This window comes from Aspergillus saccharolyticus (assembly GCF_003184585.1).
Source record: "Aspergillus saccharolyticus JOP 1030-1 unplaced genomic scaffold BP01scaffold_21, whole genome shotgun sequence".
In the NCBI taxonomy this organism is placed as follows: Eukaryota; Fungi; Ascomycota; class Eurotiomycetes; order Eurotiales; family Aspergillaceae; genus Aspergillus; species Aspergillus saccharolyticus.
The window spans coordinates 140,970-166,825 of record NW_020290631.1 but is presented as its reverse complement, the minus strand read 5'-3'; the positions used below and the strand labels follow the sequence as shown (position 1 = coordinate 166,825).

Sequence of the window (25,856 nt, the reverse complement as noted above, 5' to 3'; positions counted from 1 at the left end):
CTTTCTCGATTGGAAATGCATTACTGGCGCTTGTTTAGCGAGTATGACGATTTAGAATATACCCTACGATAGACATGTGATAACGACCAACAACAGAAACGCCGTCAGTGCTGATGGCTAACTTGATTTTCACCTGCTCAGTCAAATTCATATACGCATTCACAGATACAAAAAGAACTCGAAACTTTCTTCTCGCTTCACCCGCTCTCTAATATCTCGAGTAACGCTGCTTGGACCGATAAGCAGTCCAACCAACATAGGCACCAACGACAGCCGCCAGGAACAACATCACTTTAAACAGGAACCAGCCCCAGCTGCCCTTCTTCTGCCGGCGCTTGACCTTGCCAGAGTCCTGGCGGGCGCGACCGGAGGGACCCTTGCCGCCCCCGGCACTGCTGCCGCCAACACTGTACAGGTTCTGGGACTTGACGGAAACGATATCGAAGTTGTCGCTCAGCTCGCCCGTCTCCGCGGAGAAACCGAGGTAGGCGACCGAGGGGATAGCAATGTTGTGGTCCTGGGCGTTGAGCTCGAAGCATTGGATCCAGGTGTCCTCCTTCTTGTACTGCAGTTCCAGCGTCAGGGACTTATCCTGGAAGTAAGTCAACCGGGCCTTGGTGGGGATAGAGGCGCCACGGAGACCACGAGCCTTTTGATTTCAGTTAGCAACAAACCGCCCGCAATGCGACAACCAGAAGAACGTACAGAGCAGCCAGCTAGTTCGTTGGCGCGGCCATCATGCGCCTGGTCGTAAGAGGTCTGGCCATCACCCATCATAGCCATGACGTAGGGGAACGTAGTACCGGGGCGGTTGTTCTTGTAGGTATCGAAGAAGATGCCCAGACCCTCGAAGTTATCCGTCGAGCCGAAGACGGGTCCCTGCGTCGCGCGCTGCTTGGTGAGCCACATGGCGAATCCATCGCCGTGCAGGTTGCCGTTTCCGTGGATCTTGAATTCAACCTCGATCTGTATATCATGTTTCGTGTCAACCGCCATGTCCCCTTCAATCATTTCCCGTTCAACCCTGCTGCAAGCCAGTAAAGAGCACTATTAACTAACCTCCCAGTTCGTCGCGGTCAGAGGAACCCGAGAGAAAATCCATCCCTGCTGCGATGGCCGATCGGAGGTAAGACGGATGTATCTGGCACGCAACAACGTGCGGAGGTCAGCTTTCTTTCTGGGGTAGTTGCGCAAAGAGCTGGGGGGTTTTTCTCGTACTGGTCCGCCCGAATTATCGTATCACCACCAAAATCGAACCAGCGGCTTTGGAAGTCGGAATCCAAGTATGGCTGTGAATGAGCAAAATAGAGTTGTCAACAAAAAGACTGCTTAGAATCATAACCCTCCGTGGGGTGGAGTGGGAAACGCACCGGTGCGAGACTATGAGTCCGGAGCTATTCGACCCCGCGCAAACCCCAGCAGTTAGTACACATGTTCGGCGACAGCACTCGAAACTGATTGCTAACTCAGGCTAGATGGTACACACCGGAATGCTCTTGACATCATCGCCATCGTAGGCATTGGCGACTGGGACCGAGGCAAGGCCGGCCAGGCATAGGAGAGACGAGAGCCGCGGAAGCAGCATGGTGATATCAGAAGCTTAGTTTGAGACTGGGGCGCACAAGACCGAAACGATAGACGATGTTTCGCAAGACCGGTAAAGGTTCAGAAGCAAGGAAGATAGAATTTGTCACCAGGACATACGACTCCTACTTTGACCAAAGTTCGGGCAAAGGCAGCCCTCCTCACACGTCAGATGAACAGCAAGCTTCAAGTGGAGGGAAACTCAAATAAACAAGCCCAGAACCTCAGACTCACCTCAATTTGCGGGGGAAAATAAAAGAATCCCAGCCCGGGAGTTCAAAAATAGTAGCGTGGGAGCAAGCGGAGAGAGGAAAAGAATGAACACCGAAGATAGACGGAGTGGGAGCCGGAGAGAATGACAGGTGGTTTGTGTGGTTCTGGATGGAGGAGAAGGGGAATCTATAGACTAAAGAGACCAAACAACATCCAAGTGTCCACATCGGCCGGGTACTTTTTAGCTCATAGATGTGTGGCGCAGCCAAGCCAGCCCTTGCTTTTCGGGACCAAACGCACCAGCCACACTTACCTGCCCCGTTCTCGCCGCCGCGCCGCAAGATCTTGTAAGTGCGGCCGCGGCAATCTAAGTCGTCACTTGCAACTGCCAATCAATCAAATAAGAAACAATTCATACACACTTTCACCCTTAATCTTCTTAAGTTCCCTCACCACACCCGAGCGAATCCTTCACAATGGCCCTCTTCGGTTCCTCCTCCCCGGCTGAATCCACCCCCTCCACTAGCCAGGAGATCAAGGCCTCGCTCATCCGTCAAGTCCAGGAAGAGGCCGCCATGAGCAATGCCCGGAACTTGATCGGCGTATGTCTTCCCCTTGCCCCTATCTTTCAACAATACCAATCCTCTATCTACTACTTACCTACCTACCTGATTATCTGCTGTTTCCTCACATATGCCCTATCAACACCGATACTGCCATCCACCAACATCAATCTAACGCCGCAAATAGAAAGTCAACGAGCACTGCTTCGAAGCCTGCGTCCCCACTCCCGGCAACTCCCTTACGACCAAGGAGTCCACCTGCTTGTCGCAATGCATGGAGAAGTACATTGGTTTCTGGAACGCCACCAGCCGCGCCTACATCGCCCGCGTCTCCAAGGAATCCAAGAACCTGGGCGGCGCCGACTTGTCGGGTCTGTCGATGTAATTGAAACGCACGGGAAGAAGTTATACAGAGGGGGAAAATAACAGCAAAAGGGGTGGAATCAATGACATATGTTTCTCTGAATTTTTCCATGTATACTATTGGGTGGCCTTCATCAAGGCCGTGACTCTTTGCGCATTCGACAAGATGGTCGGGGAGCCCGTTTGATCTAACAATCAGAATTTCTTCGGCTCTGTTTCACTAAGGCTCTTCTGGTTTCCTCTTCTATGCCGACTAACGAGCGGCACTTCGGGTATCCTCGTGTCCTCATATCTCCAAGGCCGACTTTTATAGCTATTAGAAGATCCCCAATGTATGTACAGTACAAAATAGCCTCCACACACACACACCCACACACACACACAGAGGACACAAAGAACAAGAACCAAGAACCCTCAAGTAGATCCTCCAGTATTTGCACAACGTAAATATAAAACAGCACGACATCAATTGAAAGAGGGGTCGTGATTGGCATCGGCAATAGACAGACGCCCCCGCACTATTTAGCACCGCTACCACGGTAGATAACTCCAGCCACGTCTTCTCGCGATAACAACCAGCAGCAGACAGGGGTCCATAAGTAAAGGCGCCGTAGACGTATTTGCGCGAACGACGAGCTAGAAATTGAGTCGCAATAAAAGTCACGAGACTGAATAGGATTCAACAACGAAAATGGAGGGCTTGCGCCAAGCGCGTTCCCAGGAAAGTGGAATAGGACACATGTGAAATAGGACAAGACCATATCGTTGTATGCTCTAAAGTCTGGGGCAGCCAAGGCTTGATTCGGCCAGCGATCATGGAAAAGACAAGCCGACGCAGAGAAAGAATCGTTGAGCAACAGCGTCACAAGATAACTCAAGAACAAGGCTACTCTCGGTAGCCTCTAGACAAACTCCGGGAATATCATACCCGCACTCGAACGCCCGGGAACCATCGATCGACTCGATTCCGCGGGATCCAATCCATGGAAAGCGGGATATTATCTGATCATGAATCATGGCGACCACTAGAAGTCAGGGAACAGATGGCCGTGACTAGTAACACGTTAGCGACTATCTGCACGAGAACGCCGGAATGGGTGATACGTACGGATCTTCTCCAGCCATGCCGTATTGTTCCGTCTCCTCCGGATACCGGTCGTACTGGCTGGCGTCACCTTGTCCTCCCCGAATGGGTGGCACATAAGGAGCATCGATATCCTTCCGAGCTAGGCGGTCCCAAGTGACCTCCGCAAACCAAGGGTGGTTCTTCACATCCTCAGAGCCTCCGTGAAGATTGCCCAGACGCTTGGTCAGATCCGCAGTGATGAGCTGCGACAACAGATCGACAGCATCCGGGTGCAGGTAAGGGGGATACTTGACCCTACCGCGCAGGATGTTCTCATAGATCTTCACAGGGGAGCCGCTGTCCCAGAAAGGTGTGAAACCACAGAGCATCTCAAAGATCAAAATCCCCAGTGACCACCTTTTGAAATTGTTAGCAAACGACGGCCTTCCTCTGGTGCATAGATCCTTACCAATCCACTGATTTGTTGTAGCCCTTGGAAGACACGACTTCTGGGGCCAGGTAATCAGGAGTACCACAGAGGGTCCAGGTGATGTCCGGGACCTCCTTCGCGAAACCAAAGTCAGTGATCTTCAGGTGTCCGTGTCGATCCAGAAGTAAGTTCTCGGGCTTGAGATCACGGTAGATGATCTGTTGAGAGTGCAGATACTCCAAGGCGAGAGTCACCTCGGCGGCATAGAACTTGGCGACAGGATTAGGGAATCGCTAGGAGGTCATTAGCACGGATTACCGTGGAGAGTCCGATACCACGCAAGGTTATGCGACCACCCACCTGGGACTTGCGCAGCAGACTGAAAAGTTCTCCACCTTCCACAAAGTCCATGACCATGTACAAATTGCGCGAATCTTGCCATGTGCCCCAAAGAGTAATCAGGAATGGGTGCCTGACGCGGTTCAACATCCGACGCTCGTCGTTAGTGTGCTCGATCTGCTTCATCTTCACCACCTGCGCCTTCTTCAATACTTTGATAGCATAGAAGCGATGGTTGTGCTTGGACTGCACGAGGTGAACACGACCAAAACTGCCGGTACCCAATGTGCGCTGCAGAATGAAGTCATCTAGAGAGTACTTTCCCTTAGTGGTGCGAGCGTCCCGGTGGGCGGCTTGGCTCTGCTGCGCCTGGCTGCCGGAGCCAGCGTGCGTCGAACCCTGCTGGGAAGAGTGAATTATATTCTGTATGCTGGCGGCATTGACACTGGACTGTGAGACACCGGCGGTGTGTTGGGAAGGCGAAGCCTGCGACACGGCGGATTGCATGGAGGCTGGTTGAGCGTCGGTTGGCTGATCAGCAGTGGAAGAGCGATTGGCTTGATTGGCGGCCAAATTTTGCGGCTGATTTGCGGGGTCGGCAGTCTGAGCGGAATTGGTGGCAGGTTGCTGCTGCTGCTGTTGTTGTTGTTGTTGTTGCTGCTGATCCTGGTTGTGGTGGTGGTGGTGATGCAGAAGGTGAAGAGGATTATGGTGGTGGTGGTGTTGGGTGTCGTTGTCTTCGGCAGCGTTTGGTGACGTCTGCGTCTGGGCCGAACCGGCTTCGAGCTCTTTGGAGAGGGTCTGCGAATCTTTAGTTCGCCGCTTCTTCAATAAACCTCCTAAACTAGGCATCGAGAACAGAAATCTGAAACAAGTTTGAGATATAAAACAAGCACACAGACCATACAATAAGGTCTATGTGGGAAAGAGGAAAAATTAGGAGGTTGTGTTTTTGGGGGGGGGAATACGTTTGAGGGGAAGGGGAGGAGGGGGTCGGGATTGTGTGCACGACACGAGAAAGTAAGTAAAGAGAGAGAGAGAGAGAGTCTCCGTAGTTCAGCCCCTCTTTTTTTTGCAGCAAGTTGCACTTTCTCGGGAGGCCAAAAAGGGATTTGGAGGGGGAGGGGAAAGAAAGCCCAGGCAAAAGGAGGGGGAATCAGAGGGCTTGAACGGCAGTAATTATTTTTTTGTCTCTTTTTCTTCTCTCTCTCTGCTTTTTCCTTTTCTGCTTTGAGGATTCTTTCCTCTCCGACTCTTTCACTCAAGCAACTCTTTTTCTCTTTCCTCTCGGACGGTTCGGGCGCGGATACAGCGGAGCCACCACCCAACAAGAAGGTCTCAACTCGGAACTTGAGACGGCGGTCAACGAAAACTCAATTGGCTCAGAGGATGATTGCCAGACGTGTAGTTCGCTTTTAAGACTGTTTTAGCAGCTCACTAACAGAAGAAGTTCCGAGGGGACGAAGAAACGAGAAGAGAGATGAGTAGCAACAGAGGAAGAAGGGGGGAATTGACAAAAAAGAAGCCAAAACAGCAGTGAAGAGGAAGAGGGAGAATAAGAAGCAGAAGCGGGGTCGGATTTGCGTCAAGCTCAAAGGGCTGGCTGCTGGTAGATGGGCTAAATGACTTAGTTTCTATCGACTACTCCAGTTAGATCAGGGATAATGTTAATGGGGCCTGGCGATATCTTAGTTGGGAATCGCTATAACTACACAACATGCACATGTCGAGATCTGTATAGAACTATCTGAACAAATAAGTACCTATATTGTTTCACGTCAACCAACCACTGCTGCCCGAGTACGGACCGACCACCTGGCCATTCTTATTGAGTAAGAAGTATTGTATATCATGGAGAAACCCCGGAGTCCACCTTGACCAAACTCCCTATAATATCATCATGACCTGATTTTCCCACCGAGGCTCACTCCGAAATAAAGTCGCCACGATCCATGGACCAGCCCTCTGGGAGTCGGGAGATGTATGTCAATCCTCGTCATTCAATCATCCCAGCTTTGATAACAAACTTACCTACCCCGATGCAATGAGGTCATCATCCCTCCTGTCCCAGATCGGCTCTTCCGATTTTCTGGCAGTATACAAAGTCCAATTGTCGTCGTTAACGGTCGATTCCGTCTTGACGTGATAGACCCTCGGTACTGTAGTCACTCTGTGGTTCCCTGTTCTTTTGGAGCCCATGTCTCAAAACTCTGGTTGACACTGTCAGGCTGGAGGCATATCTGTTTTCTTCCGGAGTCAACGTGGCCCACAACATCAGAGTAGCTGAAGCGGTGACTTCATCACTAACCGCCCCCGCCCCGATGGATATCTCGACATTTCTACTTCGGGTCTAGCTTCCAAGTCGGGGGTGTTGTGGATCGCCCCGCTTTCGGGGTGTTTTTGGGTCAAGAATGGTTGAGTGTCTGCGCCTATCCGTCGAGGATTCTCAGATCATGGACGCTTGCATCCCGTCCCTCACCCCTCCGCCATCTATGGCTTCCTGCCAGATGCTGAACATAACTACTCCATGCGTCTCTGTGTTACATTGGCTTAAACCTTGATTGACCCTCTTGCTACATTGACACTTCCCCACGCATCTTAACCTTAAGATGTGAAATAAGTAAGGTATATATGTTAACCCTAGTACTGTGCTTGGCATGCCATCCAGGCGGAATTGAGTAGCAAAAGCACCTCCCACCCACAGCGAAGAACACCAAATACTGTAAATCAACGCCCGCGGCACACTCCATTCCCAGAATGCTGTTTCATCCCCAGTACAAGAATGCATTGAATGCAAATAGGAAGGCTCCCTGCCTAAATACGATAGTGCGCCATGTTCTTCTTGATCTCATCCACAATTTCCACCGCCTCGAGCGCATTGCGTGCCTCGAAGTCATACCGTTTCTGTTCATTGGCATCATTGCCGCGCAAAACAACCACCCGGAAATTCTTAGGGTGTCGTCGACTCACTTTGCATCCCACCACGTCGTTGAAGCTGATCGACCGTGTCTTCGTGTCGGAGACCGTCTTGCCTGTATCCGCCGGCATGATATGCATGTAGTCATTGTCAAACGTCAAAACCCGATGGTTAGACTGCGTAAATGACATAGATTGTTTGCGCCAGACGTAGTATCGTCGGTAGTAGCCCCCCGCGAGGTCTTGCTTCTGCGTGAGCGGGTGGAGCATGCGTTGGCCGCTCTTCTTGCCCTTCTTTGCCGGAGCAGTATTGCTGTCGATGAGAAGGGGGGCATTTGGCGAGGAGCTGCCAGGAGACCCGGTCAATTGAGGGCCAAAGCGCCGACGCACGAGGTCTAGATCGGTGAAATTGCCTAGAGCTTCCACTGTCCGATCCAACGGCGCAATTGTACTAGATCCCATAACCTTTAACAGATAATTGCCCTTATCAAGGCCCCATCGTTTGCACACGGAATCAAGGATCTCGGCAATGTAGCTGTCAGTGGAAGTATTAAGCGTCATCACTTGTGTTGAGGCTTCCACATTCGTGTATCGAATCTTCAACGTTTTAGAGACCCCCATGCGAGGCGTAGCGTGAGACGTAGGCACGGCTGGCCGATCGGCAGGTGTCAATGTATTGTCGTTGAGGGCCGAGGAGAAGGGCTGGCCGAGAATAGGGTTTGGGCGAGGAGCCTTAGCCTGTGGCAGTGGCTGACTTTCTGGTGCAGGCGCACTGGCAGGGACATCAGCAGTACTGTCCTCCGAGGATGGTGCCAGACTGAACATGGGAAAGAGACGTTCGTTTTCTTCAAATTCAGCACTGGACGCTTCGACAAGAGCAAACTCATCGTATTGTTTTCCTCGGGTCCGGCGGCCAGCTCCCCGATTGTTATTCGAGGTAAAATCGGTGATTGCTGATGTACGGCCCAGTGGGGGAAAGTCGTACTCGACTTCGCCATCTTCCACCATGCGTAGCGTCCACATGTTTACAGTAAGCTTGCTTCGATCAATGGGCGGTTCGCGGCCCTCCTCTGTGTACCGCCAGAGAGCCAATCCAATGGTTTCGACGACTGTAACTGGGGCTGGCTGCTCCGCTAGCTTCGACTCCCGGGCGATTGGCAGTTCCAATGGCTCATCAGGATCAGTAGAGAATGGCAGGTACAATTTGACATTTAGCGCATCGGTCAGACCTTTGCCGGAAAGTACTGCAAACTTCTCGACTGGGTTGGTAGGCGCTTGCTTGCGCGCATTGAGGGCCTTCGAGAGCAGACTCACAGGCTGTACCGTGCTGATAGGACGAGGTGGCGGGAGGTCCTGCAACTCCGGAGCAGGAGCCCGGGACTTTCGTGGAGATGCAGTCTGTGATCCCGCCCCGTTTTGCAATTTGTGCATCAAAGCAATTGGAGAGGAGGAATTCAGGCTACCAGTAATACCAACATTTTCCAAAAGCGATGTCGACCCAGCAGTAGCGTCAAAATCCGACGAAAGAGCCGATCCCACCGACTCTGCACCGGAGTCCTCTGCCTGCTCATCCAATTCTTCAAGATCCCTGTTTCCAGTCCCGTGTCTGTACCTTCTGAGTTCTATGACTTGATCTTGGCCGGAAAACTGTATCTGTCTCCTCTTGAACAGCGATGAACCAAGATCGTTGTCAGATGAGAGGTCACTACTGGCTGTCGTAGTTGTATCCCGACGAGGTCGTTCATTGACACTACTAACAGCAGTTCCCAATGAACCTGTGCGATAATGGGTGCCCATCGTAGGATGCGATGGGGATGTGACCATGACCTGCGGGTCTTCCTGGCGATCAATGGAACGTATAGGAGATGATCCGGCCCTTGTACGGATTGGCAGCTTAGGAAACTTGATTTGGCTGGCACCACTGCAGAAAATAAGCATTTAGCGGTCAGGTTTCTTTCTTTCTTTCTTTTTTTATTTTCGTCTTAGTGATGTCGATTTACCCACCTCGGAGCGCTATCCCCATCATCGTCGCTCTCGTCACTCAAATCACTGCTATCGTCTTCCTCGGCTTCTCGTTGTTTTAGTTGGTCATTCTGCTGACGATCTCTCCGGTGCGTGCGTTTCCCCCTGATATTTCGTCTCCCAATAACCTCCATGTTGCTCTTGCCTGTTACCATTCCCCCCTCGTCGTCCTCGCCATCCTCCCCTAATCCAAGTCTGGACGACTCATTGGCATCTCTCGCGATGCCAAGTTGATAATATTCCGAGGCGACTGCTGTTGTGAGGGGTATTGGAGGAGAGTATGTCCGTTTGATATGAGCAGCGGCTGTCTGGGTGTTAGGGTTGGCGGCGGCGGAAGACCAACCAGCCGCACGGAAACCGGGAGTATTGAGCACAGTGTTGTTAACGTTGATGAGGCGGTCACCGATACCATCTTTTATGGTTGAAAGATAAGAAGTGCGCAGTTGCCATATCGTGAAACTGAACCCGCGTCAGTCCCTAGCACGAACACAAAAAACCAACAGACCCCACGCAAACCAGGCAATGAGGGGGTTGAAGTCTTGAACATACTCCTCATTGTGAAGGAGAGACATTTTCAATAGAGCGCAAACCCAAATGCAGTTTGTACAGAAGTTCGAAGGGTGTGTCGCAGCCGAAAGTGGTCACCATTTACGTCGGACGATGCGAAACCGCTATCGGTGATCGAGTGGACATGGTCCTGGGATGCCGTGACAAAGGGGAGGAGAGAGATGCACCAAGTCCAAGCAGCAATGGATGCAAAGAAAAGAGAATGTCGAGTATCAACCAGGACCAGCCTGGGTAGCTGCGGGAAAGGGTGGTAAAGAGAGATAACTTGTTAGTAGTCAAGTGAGACGGCAGAGTGGGTTGTGGAGGAAGCAAGCAATCAATCAATCTCACGGGAGGGGAGGATCCCGAGTATGCGGTGTCGCAGTCGCGTCGCTTCTCCGCACCGCCCTAGTCCAGGCAGCCAACCCACTTCTCCAAAGCTTACTCCTCCAGGAGTGTGAATTTACAGTACACGATCTGACCACGCGTATCAATATCACCAGTTCTCTTCAAGATTCTTTGGAGGCACGTCTGCATATTAGTTGACCTCCGAACGTTGTAAAACGCCCCCGCTTAGCGTATAAATGGGATACTTCATGATTGAAGCCTCAATTGACGAGGCGATCCGGTCCTCTTGTCCAGCTCCCTCCCCCCCTCTTTCTTATATCGCCGTTTTTGGTGGAGTATTGGATGGTTGTTCTACTTCATTTTTGGCTGGGTGGAAGGAACGCGAAGTGGTGGCCAGCCCACCTGTGACAAGTGGTCAACCATTGTCAGGCAGGCACTATCATTCCTTCAAGCTGGGCGTTACGATTAATAGAACAATTGAGTAGGTCTTGAAAAGGCCCTTAAGTTGTCCAATATTTGTCTTTGCTACTAAATATAAGTAGTTCTACAACATCCAGCCAGCACACATCTATAGCTCACTCAGAGTATCGTACACCGAAGCATTCATTTCGTCTCAACATCAGCCAGATTTCGCCTTAGGCTTCCGACCCCTCGCCTTCTTCGGCTTCTCGTCTTCATCGACATCTTCGTCGGCGCTCTTTTTGGTCTTCTTCCCTTTGCTGGCACCGCTCTTGGCAGCCGGCTTCTTGGGCACCCGGACATATTTGTCTTTCTTGAGGTCAAGTTCGTCAGCTTCCTCGTCATCCTTCGACTCTTCGACGACTTCCTCTTCATCTGATTCCTCCACAGCGTCCTCGATATCAGGTTTCTCCTTTGCCACCTTCTTGGGCGCTGACACAGTGCTCGCCTTGATAAACGGAAGTGGGTGTGAGCGTTGATTGTAAACCCGCGTAAATGAAGCCTTCGCCTGCGTTTCCAGCTTCACGTTGCCTTCATTCATTGGACCCAATCCTAGCTCCACGAGGGCATCCCAGTCTTCCCTGGTGAGGAAGTAACTATCCATGAAGTCGATGACTTCTTCAACAGCGTCTTTGCCATCATCCATCAACCTCCGAACCAGGCGATCCCAGAGCAAGGGCATGTACTGTTGACGAATCTCATCCCGATCGCCAGACGCACGTAGACGCATATGACCTTGAATTTCTTTGACGTAGCGCCACAATTTCCCTGCATAACGGTGTTAGAAATGTGTCGAGAAGATTTGGGTGGAAGAAACATACCTTGCTTGCTGTTTTGTCCCAACCATCCAGCAAATGCAGGGCGCTCCATCATGTTTCCATACACAAAGCTAGCCGGTCGAACAAAACTGAAGGCAGCATGCGTGGGCATCAAGCTCCACTGCTGCTGGGCCCCATGGATCATGCGATCCACAAGATCACCATCACTGATACTAGAAGCTGCATTGTCCATCAACTCAAGTTGCTTCAGCTTCTGTTCTCGGCCTGAATACCCTGCACTTAACGTCGGCCTTGTCTTGAGATAATTCTCTTGAACCATCAGGTAGCTGAATTCGTGATCGTTGAAGTAAAGCTCAATCTTATCGTTGAGAGTACTGTTTGAGGTATGCGCGAACATCTGAGGGCCCAGAATTTTGCCAACAATGTCCCATGGTTTGAGTATTATATGCTTTTCCCATGCTTTTGACATCTCCCGGCCTTTCTCATAATTCAGATGTTGCTGGTCAAGCTTCACAGTCGAGAGCATATTGATGACTTGGCGGATGTCAGAATGGGTTCCTTCAATCAGACCATCCAGCACCTGTGGGGGTATTTTGAGGCCTTCACGGAAACAGATGGTCGAGAGACGGGCTCTCATCTGATCTGCAGTCGGGCGTCGGAACCCAAGGTCGAAGACATTGCCTTCAAAGGGCTTCAACTTCGGGATCTTCCATTCATTGGAAATGAGGATGAGGGGAATGTGGGTTTTCTTCGCGACAGCAACCAGAGCACCAACACCACCTCTATCTCCTGCAGACATACCGTCCACTTCGTCCATGATTAGGACCAAGTTCTTTTTCTCGCTTATCACCTTCTTTCCCTCACCTGCAAAGTATCCTTGCAGAGAGGTTGTGTCTAGCACACCCAGGAGGCCGTTTTCAACGAGCTTCTTGCTTCTTGTGTCGCTTGCATTAGTCTCAACAACATCATAACCCTCCAGCTTCGCAACCAGATGAGCTGCAGTAGTCTTTCCAATTCCAGGGGGACCGTGGATAATTGCGGCTCGGTAAACACCCCCGCCATCTTTCCCAGGGCGCTTGAAGTTGTATTTCGCATTCTTGTGCCAGTCTCGTAGCCAGGTTTGAAGTTTCTCGACTTGAGACTTGTTGCCACAAATCATATTGATGGAGGTAGGCGCGTATTTGGTGGTCCAGAGTTCATCATCCACTTTGGGCGCTCGAGAGCTTGCGGGCGCTTGCGATCCGGAAGGCGCAGCATTGTTTAACGCGCGAGAGGCCCTGGCCTTGCGCTTCTCTTCCTCATCGATCTCCGCAGCCATTGCCTTGACTTTGGCCTCGTCCGCCTTCTTTTTTGCTTCGTACTTCTCTCCAGCCTTACTATCGCCTCCATTTGCTGGGAGCCGGCGAATAAGCTCGAATAGTCCCTCTTCGTTAATAGTCTTAATTTTGTGTTGTTGGATTGTCTGTAGCTTCTTGGGTCCAGCATCTGCCCCTAAGACAACATAGTTTGTTTTTGAACTGGGGGCTGTCGTCACCTTCCCACCGTACTTCTTTACCAAGGTCTGACCCTCTTCACGGCCCAAAGTGTCCAGAAGACCAGTGAAGACAAAGGACAGTCCAGCGAGGCAATTGTCCGCCCCGACTGGCAACTCGACACTTCCGCCCACAGGAGACCTTGAGCGCTGTGCTTGGGCGGCGAAATTGAACTTCTTTTTCTCACCAGACTGTGGCGGGGGTGAAGGGGGTTTGATGGTTGGGATGCTGTCAAAAATATCCTGTATCTCCTTGCTCTCAGGCCGATCAGTCTTTGTAGGAGAGGCTCGTGGTTTTTTAGAGGCATGCGAAGTCGCCTGAGTCTTTGCCGCAGCCTTCTTAGGACTACGCTCGAGTTCAGAGTCTTCGTTCATGTTCAATGCTTCCGACTTGCGTTTCCGAGCGGGACGGGTGGTTGATGATTGCGCAGCGCGCGAGGGGCGTTTCTGCAAATCTTCCATCACCACATCATCGTCTGATGCAGTGACAGGCGCTTGTGTGCTTCGTCCAGGTCGTTTAACTGGACTCGCAGGCTTCACGGCGAGCTCTTCAAAATCGTCGTCACTACCATCCTGGTCATCTTCCTCGACATATTCATCGTCGCCTTTGCCAAACTTTTTATAATCTGTTGCGAAGACATCATCGCCGCCCAGCCCATCTTCAGCATCTAAAACTATTGTCTTCTTTCGAGTAGAGGTCCGAGAGGGTCTTTTGGGAGTCGTCTGGGTCTCTGCGCGCGTCTTCGGCTTCGGAGACTCGTCCAGTGTCTCAGCTGGAGCTGACTGTGCCGGCTTCGTTGTAGTCGCATTGTCGCTTTTCGCTGGCCTTCCTCGCTTCTTGCTCGAGGCAAAATAGTCCGAAGTGGAGGTTGGTTCGCCCTGCGACACTTCGGGTTTTCTTTCCATTGTCAGTCACTCGATCTTTGGGGGGAAAAAGGCCAGGACTGACGTACGGCTTACTGGGCGCTTTCTTTGGGGTCGGAGGCTTCACCTCGGTGACCTCATCTTCGTCGCTATCATCGACTACCTTCCTAGTTCCTATAGCTCGGTTAGCGATGCACGAGTAAGGTAGGTGGCATGAGTCTCACGCTTCTTTCGAGTAGCAGGCTCCTTACAACGAATTGAAGTCAGTATTGAGTAATGGAAAGGTAGAATGAAGATTGTTCATTGGCGTGCGAGCTCGACTATCGACATACCTCTTTCTTCGTAGCCGGCTTCGCCGGAGAAGCGTTGGAGCCTTGGCTCCCTTTCGCGCCAAAGAAGCTGCGGATATCTGAAGGCATAGCGAAGGATAGCTGTCGGAGCGTACACCTGTGCGAGGTAGCGCTCTCTGCGCAAGACGAAACAATGAAAGAGGACCAGCGCTCCAGGCAACGAGGTCGAGTTAGAATACCTCCAACAATTATCTCCGTAGAGCTGCTACCTCCAGGCAAAGACACGGACGCGCCTGCCTGCAGCGCGGGCAGCTACGCCGACGTGACCTAATTAGCTTACATAAGACATAGAAAGCGCGTATGGCACGTGCGCAGCACTTTCGTCCCATTTGGGAAATGGGGGAATTCGGGGCCCGGGCCTGCAGATACGCCGATAACCTGGAAGTCTGCCGGGATCATTCAACATTCGCTGGATTGCGGTAGTTGAAAAGGGCCATTTGCTGAGATTCAACAATGGGTCCCCAGATCAAGATGTTCTCCGGGCCTCAGATGGCCCTCTTCCGCCCTACATGTGAGCTCTTACGCGCTGTGCCCAGAATTTTTCTCTTTTCTTCCTGTTATGCGACCTTCTCAAAAAATCCTCGTAACGGAAGGGAAACTAACACCGATGAAACACTTTAGGCTTCTCGACCCCTTGCACAGCGCTTCCCATTTCACGATGCTTCTCTACGACCTCACCCGCCCTCGATTGGCTTACCCCTAAGTATCAGGAAGTGTCGAAGTCTCCGAAGGGTCGCCCGCACGTCCCGACCGGCGGCTCCTCACGCGGTACGACTGTTGTCTGGGGTGACTATGGCTTGCGCATGAAGGATCACGATCGGCGACTGCCCGCCCACTCTCTCAAGATCGCCGAAGAGACTATCAAGAGACGTTTGAGGGGTATGAACTATACGCTCTACAAGCGAGTCAGCGCGAACATCGGTGTCTACACCAAGGGTAACGAGCAGCGTATGGGTAAGGGTAAGGGAAAGTTCGACTACTGGACGGCGAAGGTCGCGGTGAGCAGAATTGTCTTTGAGCTCAAGGGCGATCTGCACGAGAAGGTAGCCAGAGAAGCCTTCCGTCTGGCTGGCCACAAGCTGCCCGGTGAGTCAATTGTACCATTCAAAGATTGGCCATTGGCGGCTTAACAATACTAATACATTTCATTGTATACAGGACTATGGGAGTTCGTGAAGAAGGGCGAGCCGCCCGTGGTCGGACTGACAAAGCTCGGTAACGGCGTAACTCTGGAGAGTCTCAAGCGCGCCCGCAGAAGCCCAGCCCTCGGTGCCGAGAATCTACCTACACCTCCGAAATCGACATCATCCAGCCCGGTGGCCTCTCAATAAGCAAACGAACCAAGCAACGCCATTTCAAATTTCTGGAAAATATGTTCATTACCCTTGTCCTTCTACATTTACCTCATGGCACCTAAGCCCCGACACCCGAGCCAGGTCCATATCCCTGCTCTCTCCTGATCCTTGCCGCCAGCGTTGCAGCCTCTTCTGGGGTTTCGGGTTTCGAATCTTGTTGTACATTATCATCAGCCATTCCACGTTCTGCTTGTTGCGATTGATCTCGCGGGTGTCGAATGGCTTCTCATATGCGGAGTTTATATCATATTTAAAGGGTAAAGGAAACCGGGAAAAGGAAAAAAAAAAACAGATCCAACCCTACCTTTGTCCACAATCCCCGATAGTCCAGACGTAGCCTCCCCTTTCTCAAGCTGTCTTGCTAGGGGAGTATCTCCATTCTGGCCATTGAGTTCGACATCCTCATCTCCGAAAGGATTGTATTCACTCTTGGTGTGCTCGCAGTGGGCTAAATATTTCCATGAGCCCTGCTCATGGCTGGCTCCTAAAGAACAAACGAGAGGAACTTACCACCTAGTTGGCCTGTCTGCTTTTTCGGCGTCTCCGAGAAATAACGAATCGACTCGTACCTACAGCCAGTGTTAGACTCTGTACCGGGTTTTCGCTCCCACCCATGGCGACTACATACTGTGTGTTTTCACCACCGGGCTCAATATCCATAAGGTTAGGGTTCGACATGATGTGTTTGTGGTGGGTAGGATATGGTATAAGGTCAGGTTAATGTAAAATCTCAAGATAGTACGAATTCAACAGACTCGAATATGAGTTTCAGGGATGTTGGCAATTGAAGAGTTAGCGGATTGGGGTGGTGGTGGTGGTGGTCGATATGTATACGAGCTATGACGTAGTCGAGGTGAAGAGAGACCCAGTTGACCAAGATCAGCACTTGATGGGTGTCACTGTCACCTCTATTACCGCACAACCCCATAGAGCGTCACCTAGTCTTATTCCACTCACACATCCATGCTACTCCAGTTCAACAATAAACCAAGTGGCAAAAACTTAGCTCCCCAGTCGTTGATGTCTCTTTTTACAGTATCGCAGAACGGTCTAATCGTGAGAACAAGGGGTACTTATTGTACAATTATTTCATTAATCATTCGTTGTTTTGCTACTTCTATTTCCCACGTTCAGAAGTCCATGCCCATAAAGTAACTAGGTATCAAGTTAGCGATGACAAACAACACGCAGACTCAGATAGTTGAGACAGCACACACCTTTCATAAATGCGCATAAACTTGGCAACAAATGCTTCGAGATGAAAGATTAATTTCTGAGGTGATGTGTCAACTGTTTGAACGATCAGATATTGAGTAGGAAGAGCCAACACTTACGCTGCCCTGTGTGATTCTGTGCTCGTAGAAAGCCGACCACTTGATGACCTCAGGCTTGAGGGCATCGTCCACTTTGGTGATGAGCTGGAAGGTCAAGGTCTATCATTCATGCCCTGTTAGCCGTTCATCTCTGGTAAAGAAGTCACATCTGACTCGAAAGGGAGATTGTACCTTGATGATGGTAGTCGCTGGTATGCAGTGCGTCAGCAGATCATATAGACGCGAGCGAACCCGCAGCAATTGAGCCGGTGACCGTTCGGCCAGAATCTCATCTGCAGTTTGCGCAATCAGAGCTTCCCAGTCGGGAGGTGGGATTGGCGTATTGTCCGTGACTTTCTCACTACAAAACCACCCAACCCAACGCTGTCAGCCCCAAGTAATCTAGTGAAACCCAAGCAGATAAGAAATTCGGGGGAAGCTCTTACTTCTGAGCATAAATAGCCTCAAACATCAGCAGCGCACGTCGCAGGTTCCGATTGCTTTCCCTGGCGATTCTCTGATTCAGTCCGTCCGCCTCCGGCCATCCCTCCTTCTTGCCGGCCGTCCTCAACACCGCGCAGATATCCTTCTCGCTGGGCGCAGCGACCCTGACCAGCAGGGTGCGGGACCGGATCGGAGCAATGATATTTGAGGTACTGTTAGCCAGGAGGATCAGTCTCAGGTTGGGACTGTATTTCTCCATAGTACGTCTGAGCGCCGCTTGCGCATCGCGCGTCAAGTGATCCGCCTCGTTGATCACCACCACCTTGAATCGCTGTTTCGCCGAGAGATCGACCTGCTGCGTCTGCGCGATCTCCTTGAGCAACTCCTGGACGACGACCCGGTCGTAGTTGCCTACATCTGAGGGTGTGATCTCAAGGTGGTAGACCGAGGAGACAATGTTGAATTCCAGCTTCCGGTTGCTCGTCGTCTGGAAGACTCGGGCGTCGATCTTGATTTTCTCGACTCCGGGGCCGTAGAGCTCCTTCAGCGTTGCGATCGTGCGCGTTTTCTTGCCGGCACCTGACGGTCCATAGATCAAGAGATGTGGGAAGTCGCCGCTTTGTGCCTGAGTATAGCTAGAAGTTAGTGAAAGGACTGTGGTGAAGGTCAGGTTCTTTGGTGTGGTTTTACCAGCGACTTTAGCCGCGAGGAGAGCTCCGGGTGATATGTTAAAGAGTCCAGCGAGCGCGGCCGGTGTTTATCCACGAGCAAGGCCATGCTGATTGATGTTATTCGAGCAATCGGTATTAATGAGTGAAGACGCTGAGCTACTCTCTCTGCGCCCTACAATTTGGTCCCGGAAGCTAATCGATGGCCGACGCGTCGCCGCCGTGAAACGCGAGCTTAATTGATGCTCCGTGCACTCCGCTGACTATGCGTGACCGGACCAATAGGAATGGAATTATCTCTGGCCATTCCGCACTCTCCTTGTTGCCTCAGGCTAAAATGTGAATTTCCTCTAGTCCTCAATGCTTGTGCTGGTCAGACTGGGTCTGAGTATCCTTTCCATTGCTTTTTCTACCTTTCAGCAGTATGGCTTGAGATTGAGTCCCTTATCGAATACATTACCACTGACTCAGGCTCTGAGCCAATTTGAGAAACACACAAACACACAAGCAATCCCGTCCATATCGTACAAGTACTGGTATGTCTTAGTGGTTATATACATGCTCTATGTACAAAAGCTGGACGCCAGGGGCTATCCGCTGTGATGTTCTAACTGCAGTTGCTAGAGAAGAGATGCGGATACTGAGTGAGAAAAGGCAGCGTCATCCACCAAGTGTCCTTGCTGTGGCCTTCTCAATCACAGGTTGTCAGAAGAGTCTGATGGGAAGCGTTTACTCCTGGGCGTCTGGAGACGTTCCACAAACCAGACCCGATGTTATGTAGGTCATTAAGCCGAAGGCAACGGCTTGAGAACCCCGTTGTCATCGTATCGTGCCTCTGCTGTATATTAGCGATCTGCGTACAAGACTCGCACTCGATATAGCTCTTACTGAAGAAGGTATATGACAAAGTGATAGTGTCGATATTCTTCATGGTCGGGTCGTTAACGAAGTCAGGGTCGATGAAGAAGAAGACCGGCATATCGACCGATTCTCCGGCGTTCAATTTCTGCTCGTCGAAGCAGAAGCATTGAATCTTGCTGAAGTATGGGGCAACCTGACCCGGAGTCACACTGTACGTCGCCACACCAATAATGTCTGTCGGACCCTGATTTGTAGCTGTGAAGAAGGCAAGCGCGGTTTCTCCAGGAAGTACACGGACCTCGCGTTGCTGCGGGGTGAATTTCCATGGCAGAACATCCGACACTGATCCGTTGAAAGTGATTCTGAGGCGACGGGCGTCTGTCACGGGAACGACCCGAGATGCGGTATCACTGTCTCCTCCGCGGTGCGTAACCGATGGTTGACCGTTCCAGCCGGTCTGTTGGCAAATCTATACGTTCGGCGGCAAGAGTAAATATTTGATACAGTTGTGGTACTCAGTCACAAGGTTCAACGGACCATCTTATACAAAGGAACAGAGCCATAGGCCAGAGAAAGGGTGCCGAGAATCATACTCAACGTATAATACCTAGACAATCCTTAGCAAGCGCACCATATAGACGGTCGCCACGTCATCATACAGGGTGGATGCATGGCGCTTTTGCGATTGAGGCGTGTTGAAGGGAGCCTTAGCATTCTGTTGTAGGATGGAATTGCGCGTGAAGAACCGTCTGCCCGGATTCATGCATCTCGGATTGATATAGGCAGATAGACGAAAGTTCAATCCCGGCGATGGGAGGTGGCCCCATGAGGATATTGAACGGGATATCATAGTTAGGAAAATGTGTAGCGCTGGCGAATGCTAACCTCAACCACTGCAGCATCAGCTCGTCAGCCTCGACAATATCCTTGTCACACGTGACTGATCCTTCGATAAGTGGTGTGATCATGTGGTGATAAAAGTGTAGTTTTCTGCCACCGCCTGTTTGAACAGCTTCCCCGTCGGAGGTTCTGGACGCTGTCCCCGTCTAGGAGTAAAAATCCCTGGTCCGAGGTTGGAGAGATTCTGCCGTAGAATGCGGTGGCTGAAGCGGTCAGTGCGGGGTTTCTCCGTCCATCTGGAGCCAAATCGGAATCCATTGCTACATGCCTACAAGTATTAAATCCACCATGGGTCTTGATTTTAGTCATGCCTGCACGCTCATAATCGATCAACAAGTCGATACTGCACATTAATCTATATGGAACCAGAGTGTATGGTGTCTCCGCACTGCAATATGGTCCAGGGCAAATGCATAGCCTTCATCATCCATCGACACCGACAAGCACTGAATGAGCCCTTTACCATAGTGCCATATCTTCGAGCTTGAGAGTTGCCTTGGTCTTTTCACAACTTCTTCTGTCTTGTGATCTGAAGGCGCTCTATGCAGTCAATGGCCTTGTCCATATTGTTGTTTTGCATACTTCTAGTTCAAGAAGCATTGTTATCTACGTGGTGAATTTGATGAAACCACTATACAAAAGTTGGGCGCTATCACTCTCCAAGCATTTCACTATAATTACGACATCGCCCTCTTGTTGAGTAGCCAATACATGCAGAACAATGAGATCAAGTCTCTTGACTCATTGATACATGCTTGAAAAAGTCTCTGCCAGAAGGAGAGGAGTCATTGATGCGCGTTCAGCTCAAAACACCGGCTGCTATCCTCCCAAAAACACCTCGGACCATCTCGGGACATTCTTGTGCACACGCTAGCAGAGCAGCAGCGCTGATGGCAAATGCAAAGCGTTCCCGGTATTGATACTATTAGACAAATAGAAGTGGTCAATAGAAGCTCACTGGATCCAGGGTAGCCCAGAATCGGGATGACGGATGGAACAACGGGGTTGGTGCAACCATCCTCAAATAAGCAACCGAACGCTATGGCCAAATGAATTAAGCATACCTTCTTATCATAGAATCTCGGCATAACCGTTGCTGCGGCTCTAGGTGCCACAAATAATGCAATCTCTTGCCGTCTTTGCGCACTCTCGATGAGTATACTCCAACCACACATGAGACATCCCGCGCCAACACAAAGCCCAGAATCCCACATCAAGGGTGTGATTGTGTCACGGGCAAAAGTCTTAGGGCCTAGCCTTGTTCTGGCGAGGCATACTGAGTAGTAGAATATACTCACAAACGACGCAAGGAACGCAGATGAGCGCAGAGCGGTAATCAGGGCGTGCTTGAGTGACGACATTGACTTCAGCTTCCGCAGGCGCAGGAGAATCTGTAATGGAATGTAAGTTGCACAAGCATACTTGAACGTTCGAGTAAATCTAGATACTGCATGTTTCTCACAGCTCGGACCATATCCCATGTGGACCATCTCACAGGGTATAGGGACAGTTCTCGAGGGATCACCCCAGTCCAGCGGCCAGCCGTATTCTCTGCACATGGATTGAAGAAGGGGAGCCTGTCCAGTATCTTTACCATAGACCAGAATACCTCTTCTAGCACGGCGAAGTGCTTCGATCAATCTAGAGTCCACTTTTGCTACCTCTCCAATCCACTTCTCATAAGACCTTGGCAATCTCTCCGGCATATAAAACCATGCCCACATGACTATCGCCGCACTACCAGCAAAAAGACCAGAATTGGCAAGCTTTGGCGCTACACGCTCTGCCCAGGTCCAGTGATTTCTGGCTTTCCGCCAACGCTTCCACTGCAGCCATACCATGCATACCATCAAATCCGCAGCGCGAGTGAGACTGAAGAGCGTAAGATCCATGCTTCGGCCGACAAGCTGGACACTGGTACTTGGTGGACTGTCATTTTTTGGCGGCCCAATAGCGCTTTGCAATGAAGCGTCATCGGCAGATAATCGATGCACACTCTGTGGTCTAATGGGCCTCTTATTCAGGAGTTGAAAGGAAAACCAGGCAGACAAGAATGCCGAGACGAAACGGACGAATCGCATGAGCTGCGATGTGTACAAGGAAGTATTGCTAAGCTTGAACTTGCGACGAACATGATCAAGATAGCGTAAAAGTAGTGGGGGAGCCAAAGTTGAGCCACCAATCAGGAGAGCACAGAATGTAGGAAAGCTCTCAAATCGGAACGCACTGGTTAATGTTTGAAGCAACTGTGACATTGAAATAAGCTATTGGTCCTGATTGTAATACAGCCGGAAATCGCAGAGAGCACGAATAGCCAGCACACACCAATTTGTGTAGCATCAACAACCCCAGCCAAGGAGACAAGCAGGGGGAGCTTCTTACCTCTTTCAGCCGGTCTTTATTGCTGAGCTTACTATCCTGGATACGCCGTAGACAGGAAATAAGTCTCGGGGTGGTTGAAGACAAATATCCAAGAGCATACGCTCGCAGTATTCTTCCACGCGATTAGTATACAAGGATTGGACGCAAGAACAACAGATTTTCATCTCAGCATGAACGAGACTTACGGCTTCAGAGCCTGAACTCTGCTGCGATGGTAGCGGATGGCAACAGGATTCATGGTGTCCCAAGCTCACCATTCATGACTCTTGCTGGGACAATCTGGCCAATCCAGTCTGTCAATTATTGTCAGACAAGTGCTTCATCTCATTTGATCAACACTCTCTGTCAAACGATAGACTTCTTCGCGAACCTGTGAGGGGGATGAATCTGTCTCAAGATTGGACTGAGACATTACACAAAAGTTGGAAAACTAAGGCATTGAGAGCTGGCACAAACGCTTTGATCTGCGGCGATAATCACAAAGCTCTGTGCTCCACAGCAAGCTTTCATAGGATTCCCCGCGGGATCCGTGCGACGTACCGAGAAGGCCTCAGTTCTTGCAGACACGAGGAGAGGTTTACTGCTAGGGCTGGGTCAGGGGTATCGATTACTCGGTAATCAACGACGATCCCCGTTGCTGCTCGGACCGAACTTGGGGCCCTTTCACTATCACCCGTGGATGAGAGCAGAAGAACAACTATAAAGAAATATAGGTGAAATGACAGACCACCGGTACAGGAGCTAAAAGCTCAGATAATATTCTGCTGATCCCACGGCTAGAATGGCTGAACTTTTAGACGAACATGATTCAATTATCGAAAATGAAGGTGGAGGAAGGAGGAGGGGAAAAGATGCAGCAATTAATCAATGACCTTGACTGTAGTTAGTCAGTGTCCAGTAGTAGAGAAGGACGGACTGGGAAATTGGGCCGAGACTCAAGCAGGTCGGACCGAAGCATTACCGCATTTCAGCCCAAGTATTCAGTCTGAGTCCGGTATTAAACGTATTACTGTTACGTCACGCGACCTCCGGTCGAGCGCGAGATTTTTGCATGTGATCGACTCATAAAGACCGAATGGATTCCATGCTCTTTCTTCTCTCTCTCCCTCTCTCTCTGCGGTCTTACTCGTGAGTGCGCAACGAAGCAGAGATTTTCTCCACCCTCGAAGCTATCCCCCGGATTTTGCCTTTTCGTTATCATTCCTTTGATCTGTCTGGCGAATCAATGTGGGAGATGTCCCACGCTGCAACCGAGTCCATCCGCCAGAACACCGGTTTGCTCCATACATAATCAGCCCGCTACTACAACTTTGTCATTGTTGCCCCGGATTATCCCCAAATCGAATGCCGCTACTGGCAACAAGCCTCCGCAACGCGACCTTCAACCTGTGCCTGTGAGCTTCTCGTGGTCCGCAAGCCCCGATCGTGTCCGTGCATTATATTCAATCGGAATCTGCGCCGACAGAGGCATGTCCGCGCTGCCTTCCCGGCGCTGCTCTCAACTAGGGTAGCAAGTGGGCGCTCGACTTGCGACTTTCAACCATTCTCACCATCATGGATCTCAGAAACTCCGAGGCGCATAATGGCAGCGACAGCCCCCAACCTGGTCCGTTTGGCTGTATGTTCACCAGGCCCCATTTCTCTCTTATGCCCAGGCTAAAGATGCGTACACCTACAGATTCTTTCCTTTCGCCCATGGACACCCCGTACGAACCTGCCCCTGCACGACCCCCCGGGCCCGCTCTTCTCGATGATAATGAGTCCACTATGCTGGATAATTTCTTCACAACGATGAATTCCAATCATTTCTCCAACGACTTCTGGATGGGGGGTCCGACAAACCGATTGCTTGGTACTAACGGGCTCGACTGGCCAGGCGAATTACCTCCCACCTTCGAGGGTTCCACGACATCTCTTTCACAACCGGGCTTTCCGCATGGCAGCCTGGACAAGTCCAGTATGGAGATGATGTCGCAGAACTTGAATACAAGTTCGGATATTTTCGCGGCTGCCTCTATGCTTTATAACAATGGGCTTACCGGAACGGGTTTTAACTCCGGCTTTAATCACCATAATTTCTCTGCTCCAGACACAGACTTCAACAATCCCAGGATCAATGGCCACAGCAAGGTTCCGCACAGCAGTAGTCATTCAAAGCAGCCGTCACGTCGCCGCATGCCCGTCGGATTTCATACATCAGAGATGCTGTTCGATGTCGGAGAACCGATTTCACCAGAACAACAAGTGACGGCAAAAGTGCGCCCACTTCATTGGGGCTCAGATATTGGCTTCATGGGCCAGGGGTATATGGCTCCTCCTGAACAACCTAATGAAGAGGATCGGACCAAAGAGCTACTTGGCCATCTGGTATGCCTTGAGCGACAGAGCAGTGCAACAAACACGCGCGCTCCCAGTCCAGTAACAGCGAGACACCCTGGAGGCTACGATGCTCCCTGGGCGGATGCCGCTGCTGCTGGCCAACTTAGCAACCTCCGGCGAGGCTACCGAGAGAATGTGGAAGATCTTGCTCAGCCCAAGAAGAAGCAGAGGATCTTTGTGAAAGAGGAAGATGACGAGACTTCGGATGACGATGCTTCGATACGAAAGCCCAGAAAATCTAAGCCCTCAACTCGACGACTTTCGCAAGATACCATTTCAAAACGGAGGCTCTCTTCGGGACCAAAACCGGCGCGCGAAAATCTAACTGAGGAGCAAAAAAGAAGCAACCACATTCTTTCAGAACAGAAGCGACGAAATCTTATTCGGCAAGGTTTCGATGACTTATGTTTACTCGTCCCGGGGCTGAAAGGGGGTGGCTTCAGCAAGAGCGCAATGCTCACTCAAGCGGCCGATTGGTTAGAAGAGATCCTACGAGGGAATGAGATTCTCAGAGCACAACTCGCAGAGATGAAGACAATGAATGGCTTGGTCATGCCACGGTAGCACCCCATCCAAGTTACGCGATCACGACAAATCATATTAATTCCCACGACTTCATTCAGAAGCATGGGCCTTGTTTCAATTTAACTGTACATTGGAGCACTTAAGCGATCTTCCAGTCATCTTTTCGATGCAAGTGCAGGCGTTTGTTCTCTGACGGCCATGATTCAAATTATTTCTCTCCCCTGGCGAGGCTCTTTTGCCGAGAGTTTGCTTGCTGACTTGCCGCGTGTCATGCACCGTACCCATAATACCCCTTTGGCCTGATTTCATCGTCCCAGTTATACACGATTATACTTGATGCACGTGTAACTATATAGCCGAATCTTCAGCAATCTACGATACCATCCAAGGAAAAAAAAAAGGAAATTTATTGACCCAATCAATGCTGTCCCGTTTCAAGCGAGTAATTTTTAGAGCCTCAGAAAGTCTCCAATAGCAGCTCCCAGCAATGAATATGCGATGCAAGTCATACAGAAAAAACATCAGGCATGTCCTTCATTTAGAGATCGTGAAAAGATGGACGTAATAATGCCTAATGTAGCATCTCAGCACAGCGCAAGCATATGTAGAAGTGCGTGGCTTTCCCCCCAGCAGCTTCTTGATCATCATCCCAGCAA

The 25,856-nt window shown here is 50.8% G+C and overlaps 10 protein-coding genes across 10 annotated transcripts; 3 read left to right on the top strand and 7 right to left on the bottom strand.

Moving 5' to 3' along the window:
* Nucleotides 1–86: 86 nt before the first annotated feature.
* Nucleotides 87–1,957, bottom strand: BP01DRAFT_357855 (legume-like lectin family protein). Its single transcript, XM_025575293.1, has 7 exons — nt 1,819–1,957; nt 1,487–1,741; nt 1,371–1,394; nt 1,219–1,289; nt 1,060–1,141; nt 706–966; nt 87–649 (listed from the first exon to the last, which is right to left on the bottom strand). Exons 2-7 carry the CDS (start codon nt 1,583–1,585, stop codon nt 209–211), a joined length of 978 nt encoding a protein of 325 aa, XP_025430216.1. The 5' UTR covers nt 1,586–1,741; nt 1,819–1,957; the 3' UTR covers nt 87–208.
* A 200-nt stretch (nt 1,958–2,157) lies between these two features.
* Nucleotides 2,158–3,094, top strand: tim13 (protein translocase subunit TIM13). The gene is made up of 2 exons (XM_025572735.1): nt 2,158–2,399; nt 2,548–3,094. Exons 1-2 carry the CDS (start codon nt 2,274–2,276, stop codon nt 2,743–2,745), a joined length of 324 nt encoding a protein of 107 aa, XP_025430215.1. The 5' UTR covers nt 2,158–2,273; the 3' UTR covers nt 2,746–3,094.
* A 654-nt stretch (nt 3,095–3,748) lies between these two features.
* Nucleotides 3,749–5,410, bottom strand: pkaC (cAMP-dependent protein kinase catalytic subunit pkaC; the record flags this gene model as incomplete). Its single annotated transcript, XM_025576417.1, has 4 exons — nt 3,749–3,776; nt 3,832–4,206; nt 4,259–4,512; nt 4,580–5,410. 4 exons carry the CDS (start codon nt 5,408–5,410, stop codon nt 3,749–3,751), a joined length of 1,488 nt encoding a protein of 495 aa, XP_025430214.1.
* Nucleotides 5,411–7,187: 1,777 nt separating this feature from the next.
* Nucleotides 7,188–10,366, bottom strand: BP01DRAFT_357852 (Sin1 family protein). The gene is made up of 3 exons (XM_025575292.1): nt 10,046–10,366; nt 9,479–9,955; nt 7,188–9,395 (listed from the first exon to the last, which is right to left on the bottom strand). The coding sequence occupies exons 1-3, from the start codon at nt 10,066–10,068 to the stop codon at nt 7,373–7,375; spliced, it is 2,523 nt and encodes an 840-aa protein (XP_025430213.1). The 5' UTR covers nt 10,069–10,366; the 3' UTR covers nt 7,188–7,372.
* Nucleotides 10,367–10,943: 577 nt separating this feature from the next.
* On the bottom strand, nt 10,944–14,574 carry BP01DRAFT_424287 (replication factor C subunit 1). The gene is made up of 5 exons (XM_025579687.1): nt 14,356–14,574; nt 14,248–14,269; nt 14,113–14,197; nt 11,671–14,057; nt 10,944–11,617 (listed from the first exon to the last, which is right to left on the bottom strand). Exons 1-5 carry the CDS (start codon nt 14,440–14,442, stop codon nt 11,010–11,012), a joined length of 3,189 nt encoding a protein of 1,062 aa, XP_025430212.1. The 5' UTR covers nt 14,443–14,574; the 3' UTR covers nt 10,944–11,009.
* Nucleotides 14,575–14,732: 158 nt separating this feature from the next.
* Nucleotides 14,733–15,973, top strand: BP01DRAFT_85341 (mitochondrial 54S ribosomal protein uL16m). Its single transcript, XM_025580173.1, has 3 exons — nt 14,733–14,929; nt 14,995–15,459; nt 15,532–15,973. Exons 1-3 carry the CDS (start codon nt 14,827–14,829, stop codon nt 15,702–15,704), a joined length of 741 nt encoding a protein of 246 aa, XP_025430211.1. The 5' UTR covers nt 14,733–14,826; the 3' UTR covers nt 15,705–15,973.
* Nucleotides 15,531–16,435, bottom strand: BP01DRAFT_357849 (uncharacterized protein). Its single transcript, XM_025575291.1, has 4 exons — nt 16,357–16,435; nt 16,239–16,297; nt 16,033–16,176; nt 15,531–15,881 (listed from the first exon to the last, which is right to left on the bottom strand). Exons 1-4 carry the CDS (start codon nt 16,404–16,406, stop codon nt 15,787–15,789), a joined length of 348 nt encoding a protein of 115 aa, XP_025430210.1. The 5' UTR covers nt 16,407–16,435; the 3' UTR covers nt 15,531–15,786.
* A 368-nt stretch (nt 16,436–16,803) lies between these two features.
* BP01DRAFT_416723 (uncharacterized protein) lies at nt 16,804–19,893 on the bottom strand. Its single transcript, XM_025579214.1, has 11 exons — nt 19,674–19,893; nt 19,552–19,621; nt 19,042–19,483; nt 18,795–18,840; nt 18,682–18,714; nt 18,176–18,263; nt 17,488–18,110; nt 17,234–17,402; nt 17,063–17,161; nt 16,946–17,001; nt 16,804–16,883 (listed from the first exon to the last, which is right to left on the bottom strand). The coding sequence occupies exons 1-11, from the start codon at nt 19,862–19,864 to the stop codon at nt 16,859–16,861; spliced, it is 1,842 nt and encodes a 613-aa protein (XP_025430209.1). The 5' UTR covers nt 19,865–19,893; the 3' UTR covers nt 16,804–16,858.
* An 820-nt stretch (nt 19,894–20,713) lies between these two features.
* Nucleotides 20,714–22,534, bottom strand: BP01DRAFT_374810 (uncharacterized protein; the record flags this gene model as incomplete). Its single annotated transcript, XM_025576855.1, has 4 exons — nt 20,714–20,836; nt 20,979–22,160; nt 22,297–22,408; nt 22,482–22,534. The coding sequence occupies 4 exons, from the start codon at nt 22,532–22,534 to the stop codon at nt 20,714–20,716; spliced, it is 1,470 nt and encodes a 489-aa protein (XP_025430208.1).
* An 885-nt stretch (nt 22,535–23,419) lies between these two features.
* BP01DRAFT_357845 (basic helix-loop-helix domain-containing protein) lies at nt 23,420–25,619 on the top strand. Its single transcript, XM_025575290.1, has 2 exons — nt 23,420–23,914; nt 23,975–25,619. The coding sequence occupies exons 1-2, from the start codon at nt 23,851–23,853 to the stop codon at nt 25,237–25,239; spliced, it is 1,329 nt and encodes a 442-aa protein (XP_025430207.1). The 5' UTR covers nt 23,420–23,850; the 3' UTR covers nt 25,240–25,619.
* Nucleotides 25,620–25,856: the final 237 nt, after the last annotated feature.